Here is a 13,126-nt window from a genome sequence, read left to right as displayed (position 1 = left end):
GCCAAAGCAGGATCTAGTATACGTATGAGTTCAGTCACTTCAGCAAAGACCTTTGTACACTTCTGTGCATTGGAAAAGATAAGGTTTAAATGTAAAGACTGGCCTTGAGACCGGATTGTCTGGTTTGTTATGAAAGGGCTCCTAAGTCATTCAACTGTTCTACTTTATTTAGTCATTGCAAAATCTCAGCTGTAACATTTTTCTGGTGTTAAAAGGTTACTGAAGGCGCGGAGGAGTGTTCAAAACAACATATACACATGCAAAAATAAGAGTGCTCACAACTACCTATAGGAGCAGACACCACCAGGGAGCTCAAGGGATAAAAGCTGCACCAGAAGAAATAGAGAAAGGTATGTGTGCCATTGTTAATGAATCTGCCCCTTACTTGTTTAGCACCCTGTAGGGGATAGCAATATTTTATCAGTGAGTATGTATGTAATCCAGCAGCTGTTCTGTTGATGCTAGTAAGCATGGTATGGTTAATGCATCATAATAAGGGGTGTTCTCCGAATCCCACGCTCCTATCATAAGAAGCCTGGCCCTCAGGGGGTTGAGAACTCACCAGCCACATAAGAGCAGATATGGGAGGTTGTCCAGATCATCAGATATCAGGACACAAGGAAACTTCACTCCGCTGGTATCATCCCAAGTATTTATTAGTAAGAACAAGATAGAGGGATGGACAGACAGCAGTGTTTGCAAATTTTCACCAAAGTCATTTTCACATTGAAAATGCTCATTTGATTTTGAGAACATATTCGCAAAAATACATTGTAATTTCGCAATAAGGTCAAAGAAAACCAAAAATCCTTATTTTACCACAAACAAAGTGCAAAAAAACACAAAAATAATTTATTTTAGAGCAAAAATTTTGTGAAAGATGCAAAAAATCTGCCTTGTTACAAAATGATTTTCGATGGCATTTATTTTTCACTCAAAAGTTTAATTTTTACATTAGTTTTGTGAAAATGATTGCGAAAAGAATATTTGCATTTGTCTCATTTTCGCTCATCAATGATCGACAGTCAGCCATCACCTTTCATTTCCCCCCCCCCCCTGGCATTTACTCATCAGATCATAAGATTACCTGTAACTCTAAAGTTTCTAGTACCTCTAGTAATAATATTTACACCAGGGGTCTCAAACTCAATTTATCTGGGGGGCCGCAGGAGGCAAAGTCAGGATGAGGCTGGGCCGCATAAGGAATTTCACAATTGCGGCGCATCGCCGCCTCTGCCCGCCCCTCTCACTCTTCCTTCACAGAGGGGCGAGGCGAAGCGGCGATCCGTGCGGCGATTGACGTCAGGAGGGGCAGAGCTGAAGCTGAAAGCTCTGCCCCTTCCAGGAAATGCCGGGTGGATTGCCCCCCGGGTGATTTGGGGGCTCTGCAGCCCTCGTTTAGCGGCGGGGATGCGGCAGATTACTTGGGAGCACTGAAGCGAACTATAAGCAAGCTTTTACCGGCGAGGGCCAAAAAATATTGTATCGAGGGCCACAAATGGCCCGCGGGCCGCGAGTTTGAGACCCCTGATTTACACCAACATTCTGGTCTCAGTACAATGTAAGTGGGTGCCAATGACATACTAGTAATTTATCTGCCCAAAGCCTTACATTAATTAACAGCACCTGTTTTTCAGTCAAAAGGTTCCAAGAAAAAAATTCAAGTCATATTTGTGTATATTTTATTATTTGACCAAAGGACTAGTTCCATTAGTATGGCACATAGAGGTTGACTCATCAACCTGCGCTGCTCTAACAGTGTGAGTTATAAAAAAAAAAAAAAAAAAAAAAAAAAAAAACCTTGCTTGCACTACACACGCTATGAGCAGTCTTGTTGTGTAGCGTGCAGTCTGTAGTTATGCACATTATTTACCTAATTACACCTGCTCCTTTAAATGTCGGGTGCTGTGAAGTATTGCGACCGCGATACTTCACTAGCTCTGCTGCTACTATGTTAATTAATGAAGTAGCGGCTGCGGTAGTGAAGTATCACAGTCATGAGGTATTTAAAGAGTCTGAAGCCTTACAAAAATCATCTTTTTATGAGACATTTATCTTTAGCACTATCAGCACTGCTAAAATGCCGCATTCCCGCGGCAGAACAATATTATTAAAACCCCCAATCCCCGGGACAAAATGCAGGGATTGCTTCCTTGAAGAGGCAGAGCTTTCTGTAGTAGCTCTGCCTCTACTCGCTGATCACCGCCTCTCCCTGCCCCTCTCATTCTTCTTTCACTGAGAGGGGCGGGGAGAGGGAGCAATCAGTGGGGATTGACACTAATGGAGGCAGAGCTTATGCGCTAAGCTCTGCCTCCCTGGGCAGCAAAATCCAGGACTTTGAAAGTCGTGGAATTTTGTCCCGGTATTTGGGGGGTTTAATGATGGCGTTCTAGAGCAGCCCAGGTGGATGAATCGCACCTCATTGTGGTAACTTCTGCCCACGATCTCCACACCTTGGCAGAATCAACACAGATTCAGTACCAAAGAATCTTAGAAAATTTGTATTATTGTAAAAAAATGTAGGCATGCTCGGAATTGCAATTTCCCGTTCCGCGGTAATTCCGCATTCCGCCGATCCGAGATTTCGTTTCCGTTTCATTCCGGCGGTATTCCGCAGCTGTTCCGCGGAATTCCGCGGTATTCCGAATTCCGGTAAAAAAAATTAAAATCTCTCTCTCCTCCTCCTTCTTCTCCTATCTATCTATCCATCCATCCATCATCCTCCATCCATCCTCTTGTAGGGAATTGCAGTTTTTCAAAACAGCTTATTTACCTTTGCCAGGATTTTAACCCAGGTCTCAGTGTGTAGTAGGTATCTGTCTTACCCTCTAGACCACCAACCACACTACATGCTAAAGCTGGCCTAGCATGTACCATTATGATCAATTCAATAGAAAAAGTAGCATGATTAAGGATTTGTACTTTTTTAAAAGTAGTAGTTTTTCCATGTGGGCATACTGGGTGCTGTGGTGCCATGCTGAGCGCTGTGATGCCTTTATTAGGCATGCAGGGGGCTGTGGTTCTTCTGTGGGGTCATGCTGGGAGTTGTGGTGCCACAATGGGGAGCCCGTGGGAGCATGAGAGGGGAGTCCACTAGAAGGTCAAGGAATGTTATGGAGGACTGCCAGACAACCTGGCAGCATGCCAGCCTTCCCAGGAGAAAGCCAGACCTGTCAGCACAGAAGCCAGGTAACTCTGCCTAGTTATGTTTATATGACAAAGCCTATTTATGGGATATGCTGCATTTTTGTATTTTTGTAATAATGGAGAGGGGGCTTCATCAGACATTTTGCTGGGCAGGCCTACTTAGACTGCTGCTAAGTTCATGTAGATTTGGCTCCACCCATGACCACACCCACATGTTGGTGAGTGGCCACACCCATTTTCTGTCTGGAGTGTCCATAAATTTCCCGGATGTCTTAGGATCCTAGCAACACCCCTGCTGCACACACAATTAGCATATCCACAACTGGAAGTCTGATGGGATAAAAAGCATGAGAGCAGACTTACTTGAGGTCGCCCACATGGCTGTGGGCTCCTAACCTCAGGAAGACATTACATTTTGCTGTCTCTGCCCAGCCTCCTGATGTCCTCTCATTTTAGTAATCAGCCTGATTGTAACAACATCCATTTTTTTTTTTTATTTTGCCGCATATGACTTGGTGAGTACAGAGTGCAGGTGGATTCTGCTTGTGGTCCCCCCCCCCCCAATCTTCTGTGACTGGCAGCACTCCACAAGGTTAGGGGCCCATCGCCCTCACGTAAATTTGACCTCAGGCTTTCTATCCTATCAGATATATGTCAAATCCTGACTATGCTCATTGTATGTGTAGGATGTGATTACATCCGCCATTAGTGTAGGGACCCCTCTACAAGATTGGCTTTGCTGCTGGCTGAGGGGCTTACTCACATGTCTGTGGATGTAAAACCACAAATCTCGTTTTTTGAGATGTTGTGCTAATCCACTGGCTGTCGTTGAGTTTACATTAACGTACAGTATATTACTGCCATGAATATTTTTCAGATGGTCAGTAAGCCTGGGATCTCCTTTACCAATTATGAGGACCTGAATCCTCATCTTATTGACTTGCCCACATTGAGCTAACAGTCACATGACCATGTAAACCACAAACTGGGTGTTGCATGGCACATTAAATCAGTAACATATGTTGACCTCCCCAAACTGGATAAAAGATCCCCTAAGTATGATGTTGTAAACATTATAGTGACAACAAAGAGTAATTCCACTTAGATGGCCTAGATAAGGCATGTCCAAAGTCCAGCCCGGCGCCAAATGTGGTTCACCGAGCCTTTTCTGGTGGCCCCCAAAGCTCTCTATGGTTGTTTATTCCATAGGACCCGAAGGCCGTAGCTTCAGTGCCACATGCAAGGGTCACCTTGTGCTGCAACTCTGCATCCCCCTTTGCTTGTCTGTAGTTTAACAGCCACCACTGAAGCAGTAGCCACCACTGATTAGCAGCCACCACTATGCCAGCAGCAGTAATGGCCACCGGTTAGCAGCCAGCACTATGCCAGCAGCAGTAATGGCCACCGGTTAGCAGCCAGCACTATGCCAGCAGCAGTAATAGCCACTGGTTAGCAGCCACCACTATGATAGCAGCAGTAACAGCCACTGATTACCAGGTGCACATAGTATATGGGTTATTTTATTTCACAAAATGTGACAGGCACAGTGTACCTAATGGCAGTGAGCAAACATTGTGTTTAATTTTGGTTATTTGCCCCCTTAGCACTCTCAAGAACGGCTATATGAACTTTAGAACATATCCTATGGGACTGCCCAAATATCTCCGAACTCTGGTCCTCCATTAACCGCCAAATAAACAGCATAACACATTCCTCTTGTGTCCTTACCCCCCAACTTGCTATGCTACATATAGGCCTTAAAGAGTTTCCCATAACACACCATAAATAAATAACTCGCCTACTGTGTGCAGCCAGACAAACAATCCTACAGAATTGGGGCTTCACCACAGTCCCCACCCTCACACTCATTTTGGCAACAAAAGACAACCTCAAACTGGAACACATTTACAAAAACTTAAATCCTTAAGGAAAACAATATGATTTAGGAGGTATGAGTTTCCCTGTTTCTGTTTCTCTAGTTTTTTTTTTTTTTATTATTCCTTACCTGTTTCTCAAATTTACAAGCGGTGTAAGCTGTATTCCTTCTCAGGGAGAACACCTCTCCCTGTTCTATATACCCAACACTAGCCAGCCCTTCCTCTCGAAATTGTAACAATCCAACAGCCCATCCAAAGTATAACGAGGTGTTGGGGTAATCCCCCCTTCTGCATACGCCAACACCAATGAGGATACATCACCCTATGTCCACTACAGGCAGATGGCACTATGCCCCTGTAGAGAGACATATAAAGCACCCCCCTCTCTTAACAATAGATATCAAGGGTGAGAACGAATCTCTTTATCAAGGCCTATCTTACTACCCACTCCAAACCTGCAGAGGAAGCTCTGGCTCACAGCCTACAGAGACGACCACCCGCAGTCTGTTAACACTGTTCACATTATTTTGACATGGTTACCGCTTATTGATTTGCCTCAGATAAATGATTGTTTCTGTAGGTCTGTGATTAAGCTGTACTGTTATCTTTAAAAATTAATAAACTATTTAAAAAAAAACAAAAACAAAAAAAAACGGCTGTATGGTCCTTGGTCTAAAACATTTGGACAACCTTGGCCTAGCTAGAACAGTGATGGGCAAACTTGGCTCTCCAGTTGTTAAGGAACTACAAGTCCCACAATGCATTTGGCTTTATGAATCATGACTGTGGCTGTCAGACTCCTGCAATGCATTGTGGGACTTGTAACTCCTTAACAGCTGGAGAGCCAAATTTGCCTATCACTGAGCAGGAAGATATCTTAGATTAGTGGAAAGTAGATTTAAATTGAACTGTGGACAGGATGGTGCTTGTTGCTCTACTAATGTAAAGTGTCTCCATGATCCATGGTGTAATCTCAGGCTTTTAGTACTGTCATTAGAGATGGACACATATTGAAAAACTTGCAAAATAGTGACCAAAGGAGGGGGAAGTAAATTCTGAAAACTTTATTAAGGATCCACAGATAACACATAGAAGATTCATGAACTGTATTTTTTCTATTGCATTACAGGCACTCTGGAGACATGTTTTTCTCTGACCCAGTCTCCATTCTTCTACTGGTACTTCTGTGCCTGTTTCTTATAAAGATTAGTAATGTCTCAAAACCGACATCAAACCACAATGCTCCACCAGGACCAACACCTTTACCAATTATTGGAAACCTTCATATGCTAAACCTGAAGAGACCCTACAAAACATTTCAAGAGGTAAAGTAAACATTTATTATTACATACTTACTGTACATAGTTTTTTTCGGGTTGAAAAAAAGACATGCCCATCAAGTATGACCAGAAAATACAGTACAACACTTGATTGCACCCTCAAATATCCCTGTTGATCCAGGGGAAGGCAAAAACCCTTACAAGGCATGGTCCAATTAGCCCCAAAAGGGAAAAAAATCCTTAACTCCATATGGCAATCAGATAAATCCCTGGATCAACTCCACTGGGAGTTACCTTGTAATTATAGCCATGGATGTCTTTCAATGCAAGGAAAGCATGGAAGCCCCCCGGAAATGCTGATATAGAATTTGCCATAACTACTTCCTGTGGCAATACATTCCCCATTTGAATCACTCTTACTGTAAAGAACCCTTTCCAGAACAAATGACTAAAACTTTTTTTCCTTCATGCGCAGATCATGTCCTCTAGTCCTTTGCACACGCCTAGAGACAAAAAGCTAATCTGCCAAGCTTTTATATTGCCCTCTGATCTATTTATACATGTTAATTACATCTCCTCTAAGGCGTCTTTTCTCCAGATGAAATAAGCCCAGTTTATCTAACCCTTCTTGGTAAGTGAGACCTTCTATTCCTCGTATCAGTTTTGTTGCTCATCTCTGCACCTGCTCTAAAACTGCAACACCTTCCTGCAATGTGCTGCCCAGAACTGAATTCCATATTCCAGGCCTTACTAGAGGGTTAAATAGGGGCAGTATTATGCTAACAGATATTCTACTTGCTACATCTTCGCCAGCTTGGCATTGAATATGAGTACTTAACATTGTTGTCAATGAGTACTTCTAAGTCCTTCTCCAAGTTTGATGTCCCCATATTATTATTAATATTTGGATAAGGATTGTCCACCTGAATATTAACTCTGATCATCCAATCTAATTGATCAGACAGGTGTTTTACTTTGTGAACAAAAGTTGACTATTTGGGTTTATGTCCATCCATGCTGGTAAAACCACATTGGCCCCTTAGCTCAGCTCGTCCATTACCGCCAGAGGGTGCAGCTCAGGCCCTGCTGGGCCGATTTGGATCAAATAAAAAGCAGCACATGCAGCCGGCACTTTGCCAGCCGCGTGTGCTACCTGATCGCCGCCGCTCTGCGGCGATCCGCCGCAAGCAGCGGCGAAAGAGGGTCCCCCCAGCCGCCCGAGCCCTGCGCAGCCGGAACAAATAGTTCCGGCCAGCGCTAAGGGCTGGATCGGAGGCGGCTGACGTCAGGACGTCGGCTGACGTCCATGACGTCACTCCGCTCGACGCCATGGCGACGAGGTAAGCGAAACATGGAAAGGCCGCTCGTTGCGGCCTTCCGTGTTACTTCTGGCCGCCGGAGGCGATCAGAAGAACGCATCCGGAGCGTCCTCTAGTGGGCTTTCATGCAGCCAACTTTCAGTTGGCTGCATGAAATAGTTTTTTTTTAATAAAAAAAAAACCCTCCCGCAGCCGCCCTGGCGATCTTAATAGAACGCCAGGGTGGTTAAAGGGAACCATAGATGGAAAAAAATAAAGATTTTATACATACCTGGGGCTTGCTCCAGCCCCATATGCTCCGATCACTCCCACGCCGCCATCCTCCTCTGATCGCAGCTACGAGAACCGGGTCCCTGCTGTTCCGTCAGTCGGAGCCAGTCTAAGCGTAAGGGAAGTGTGCTGTTTGCGTATCTCTGGAGCAGCTGCTGGAGAGATATGTAGAGGGCGCACTTCTCCTGCGTAGCTGGCTCCGATGACGTCAATGACGGGACCCGGTTCTCGTAGATGCAGGCAGCGGGGGACGGTGGTGGGGGATCGATCAGAGCGTATGGGGCTGGAGGAAGCCCCAGGTATGTATAAATCTTTTTCATTTTCCCATCTCAGGTTCATCTCTGGTTCCCTTTAATTCATTTTTTCTCAAGTTTGCTCTATGGCAATATTTTCACACCTTAATAAATGAAATGCCTTTTAAGGCACAACAAACTCAAAAATAGAGGGTGCTAAAGAGTTATATTAAACTAAAGATGAAACATTTTCTCCCAGGAGAAAACTTTTTCTCCTGAATTATCACCTAGGAGATAATTTCCATCCTCTCTTTAACAACTTCACTATTGAGGATGTCTTCCCCTTATGGACAAGAGCAATTTTCACTTCAATTTTCAACGCTCCTCCCTTTCATTCGCCAATAACGTAATCACTATTTTTTCACAACAAAATGATCTATATCTTGTTTTTTTCACCACCAATTAGTCTTTCTTTGGGGACTACATTTTGCTAAAAATTATTTTATTCTAAATGCATTTTAACTGGAATAATAAGCAAATGGGAAAAAATATTATTTTTCCATTTTCTGCCATTATAGTTTTGAAATAAAACCTGCTGCTGTGGATAAAAGCCACACATTTTATTTGCCCATTTGTCCCGGTTATTACAATGTTTAAATGATGTCCTTAGTACAAGGCATGGTGACACTTATTTGGAAACAAAGGTTTATTTTTTCAGTTTGCACCCGGCACTAATTACAAGCCCTTATGTGCAAAAATAACCGTAGTATACCCTCATGACCTACATATTAAAATTAAGTCCCTAAGGTAACTATTTATGTATCTTTTAATGTATTTTTTTTAATACAATACAAACATTTTATTTTGGTAACTATAGGAGAGTGGGGGAGGTAAGGGGTTAATTTTAATAGGAAAGGAAAGTATTTGCATGTAATATTCTGTATTAAGGTGTAGTTTACTATTTGGCCACTAGATATCCCCCTTTCAATCTATCCCTAATTTGTTGTGCTTTGCTCATATACATATTACAGGAAGTAATGCATGTATGTTTTCACTTTCTTTTTGTCAATGAGCACACGTCATCCCATTGATACCGGTGATCATTGACACCAGCACTTAGATCGGTGAATGTGTCTGATAGTGGGTTGCGATGAGAACATAAGCGAGAGTGCGTACAGGAATGCGCAAATCAGCGGCACAAAGAGGTACATATATCTACACACCTGGGGCTATTTGCAATTCATTTTTTCACCTGAGTAGTCTCCTAGGAGATCAATTTCATCTTCTCTGTAAACTAAATTTTCAGCATTTTACAATTGAAAAAGTACCAAAAAATTGGTGAAAAAGTACTATCAAATTTATTCTTAGTATTTCCTTGCTTGCTGGTGACTTTAAAGGCAAGTTGTAAAAATATCGCCTAGGAGAAAACTCAGGAGAAAAGGTGAATTGCATATGGGTCCTGGAGCCATTACTAGCCACCAGTGGGGCTTAGATATGCTGCATCTGCTGCAAAAAGTGGTTAAAATGACTTTTTAGCATTTTTTAATTCCAAAATGTATCCAAAAGTTGGTGGGAAAGTACTGTCAAGTGTCAAACTTATTTTGAGTATTTTCTTGCTTGCTGGTGGTTTAGAGGGACTCCGAGCTCAAGTAAAAAAATGAGAATTGTACTTACCCGGGGCTTTCTCCAGCCCAGTGCTGGTCGGGAGGTCCCACGACGACGTACTGGCTCCTCTCCTAGTCCCCACTCCGGAATGGCTGCCTGGCGGTAACCGGGCGACACTCGGCCGAGTGTCGGGCTCCTTCTTCCACGTATGACACAGCTGACGTCACCACGCCGGCCGCCTCGCGTCATCACGGCGGCCGGCGTGAAAGTACTGCGCATGCTTTAAAATTTAAAATACATGTTATGACCAGGTGTGAAAATATCACGTAAGAGAAAACTCAGGAGAAAAAGTGATTTATATATATAGGCCCTTGTCTGATGACTTTGACTTTAAAGAAAACCTGTAACTTTAAAAACCTCCCCTGGGGGTACTCACCTCCGCTGGGGGAAGTCCCCGGATTCTATTGAGGCTTCCCCCGCCCTCCTCAGTCCCACGACGGCGGTGATAAAACTCCCCGAACAGTGGAGATGTAAATACTTACCTTCCGGCTCCAGCGCAGGCGCAGTATCGGCTCTCCGCCTCGGAGATAGGCGGAAATAGCCAATCGCTGTTGGGTCGCGCAAGTCGCCTGCACAGTAGAGTGGACCCGATGGAGATCGGCTATTTTCGCCTATCTCCGTGCGGAAAGCTGCAACAGCCCCCCCCGCTGGAGCCAGGAAAGGTAACTATATCAGCGCTTGTCAGGCCTGTCGAGGGAGGATTGCCGGAGGCTTTGGGGGAGCCAGCGCTGGACTGCCTGCAGCTACCGGGGAGGGGAAACCTCATTAGGACCCTGAGGCTTCCCCCTCCCGAGGGGAGTACCCCCCAAGGGAACTTTTTTTGTTACAGGTTCTCTTTACGTTTAGGTACAAAGAAAAACCAGTGCTGAGCGAAAAATGACAGTATTCTTTTCACATTAATTTTCACCAAAATAAGCTTTCATAGCTTTCTCAGGGTATGGTATAGTTTTTAAACATTTTGTGGGGTGATTTAAGTTGGCTGGTGGCATAATTGTGATCATCATGTAGGTGAAATTTAGGGTGTGTTAAGCTTGGAGGTGTATCTCCACAGTCAGCATACAACACATAAGCTGACGTGAAGGAGGTACACACACCAGCACAAGGGATCAGGATATCCCCAGTTTAGTGGAGGAGAGGACTGACTCCAATAGGAGATTGTGGTGCACAGAGCCGGTGCAGATCCGAACAGCCACAAACAACACTTTCGTAATAACGTCTCAGCGCAAAGTAGCGCTGAGCGCATAAACCAGGACCGAGGAGATCAGAACAAGTAGACAGAATGAACGCTTGCTAGCTAGCGGCTACTTAGCGACAGCAAGCGTCCAAAACCAGACAGACTGGAATGAGGCAGCCAATGCGTTGCGGCGATGGCGTGCCTCACAAAGACAGGACAGAATAGTCAGAAAATAGCAGGATCAAGATAGATGAACGTAACACAGATAAATATACAATAAGTATGATTTCCTAGCGTATTACAATTACAGCTATCAATGAAACTATTCATAACGTCTGACTAACATATGTATATATCGGCAATGAACCGATATATGACATAAGCAGGAACTCTGACTAAGACTGGAGTAATACAGGGAACAGGACTCAGAAGGATTCACTATCTCTTCGCAGAGATGAACGCAATCCACAAACAGGACCAGGAACAGGATAACTAGCTCAGCGTGCTGGAACGCTGACTAACGGAACACAGGATATAAACAGTTCGTGTACGTATATATCAGCGACACTGATGTATCAACGTAACACGAATTCAAGGAAAATAACAAAATGCGCAAGTATGCGTATATATTGGCGATGAACCAATATATGACACAAGACAAGCAAGTAACAACTTCTAGAACAAGAGCAGAACTAGGAGGACTCGCTGATCCCTTCGCAGGAGTCAGCGCAGTCCACACGGACCAGGAACGAGGTGGGGCACGAGCAGAGTAACAGATAGAATCTGAGACTATGGTAGCCCATGAGACATTGCAGGAAGCAGTTCTTTATACTGAGGTCATCCAATGGGAGCAGACCTGCAGATTCCCACGCAAGTGAATGGTAATTAATCACAGGCTGATAGCAGGAAAAGGCAGACAATGATATGCAGCCTGCAGGAAAGGGACTGCCCCTCCACTGCAGCAGACAATGTTTGTTTACACAAGAGCATGTTAAACTGTCATTAATTTCAGAGTGACTGCAGATGGAATCAGCAACTAGTTTAAGTGCAAACCAAACTATGCAAGAAAATGCATGTAATGACATCAGAACTGCTTGGGTTACAATACCACTGCAGCCAGCAGTAAACGCTGCAGACATGATCATAACAGGGTGTAAGAAGGCTTGTCTCAGTTTTGGCCAATGATGATTGTGCATCAAAAAATACATATTTCTGTTATGAGATTTGTTAGGACTGATAGCAGTCTGCTCAAACAAAGGAGTCAGGACACACCAGTATATTGGACAAAGTACCTAGAAGTGAAATCAGAAAGTTGGCCTTCATTCAGCAAAGGCAAGAGTAAAGAGGACTTACGTGTCTTCAAATTCAACCTTCTGAAATTTAAGTGTGTAAAGCCACGACCTAAAGACAAGAGGTGACTTTGTGATAGAAAGGAATCTGTGGCATAGACTCAACAAGGCCATCTGGTTTCTGATTTAGGAAAGGCAGGTAAAGAAGTTAGCCCACCCATGTTACATCACCCCAACTAGTTTAGAGTCACTTAAACTACTCTACTGCCCTCTTTACTTAAATTACTCTACTTACTGTATATCTGCTTGTCTTCAGTACTGTATATCTGTATAACTTGTACAATACTGCATATCTGCATAACTTGTCTTTTGTACTACTCGAGCCTGTATGTGTCAAAAATAATTCCAGGTACAACCCCTGTACTTGGCCATTAAACTTGATTCTGATTCTGAAGAAGAGATAGTCCATGATAGGAGGAAAAACCCAAACCAGGTATTAAAAAAAAAAAAAGTTATGGCATGCCCAGGAACTATGGCGTAAGATCAGCACTTAAATGGGGTTTAGTACAATAAGGAGTAGTGCTGCTCGATACCCCTTTTCAAAATCCGGATTCGATTCGGATCCGGATACCCAGATATCCGATCCGGGTCGGATATCCGATTTCAAAATTTTCCAGTCCGAATCGAATATCCGACCTCAGTATCCGGTGTATCCGTCCGGATTCGGATATCTGGATAGAAAAACTGGCAGTAGCCTTTAAATTGCTTTAAAAGTTTTTTTAGGGTAAATGAGGCATGTATCATCATTATTTTGTTTAAAGGGAAACACTAATTGATGATGTGTGGACTTAAAATCTTAGGAGCACACATCC

The 13,126-nt window shown here is 43.7% G+C and overlaps 1 protein-coding gene across 1 annotated transcript in view; it reads left to right on the top strand.

The window, feature by feature from the left end:
• Nucleotides 1-270: 270 nt before the first annotated feature.
• Nucleotides 271-13,126, top strand: part of LOC137571193 (cytochrome P450 2K4-like) — a 55,782-nt gene continuing 42,926 nt past the window's right edge. Inside the window, exons 1-2 of the mRNA XM_068280017.1 lie at nucleotides 271-350; nucleotides 6,154-6,349. Of these exons, the coding sequence (XP_068136118.1) occupies nucleotides 6,167-6,349 (183 nt within the window). The 5' untranslated portion in view covers nucleotides 271-350; nucleotides 6,154-6,166. The remainder of the gene's footprint in view (nucleotides 351-6,153; nucleotides 6,350-13,126) is intronic.

This window comes from Hyperolius riggenbachi, chromosome 4, assembly GCF_040937935.1.
Source record: "Hyperolius riggenbachi isolate aHypRig1 chromosome 4, aHypRig1.pri, whole genome shotgun sequence".
NCBI lineage: Eukaryota > Metazoa > Chordata > Amphibia > Anura > Hyperoliidae > Hyperolius > Hyperolius riggenbachi.
This window is presented reverse-complemented; position numbering and strand designations above follow the sequence as displayed.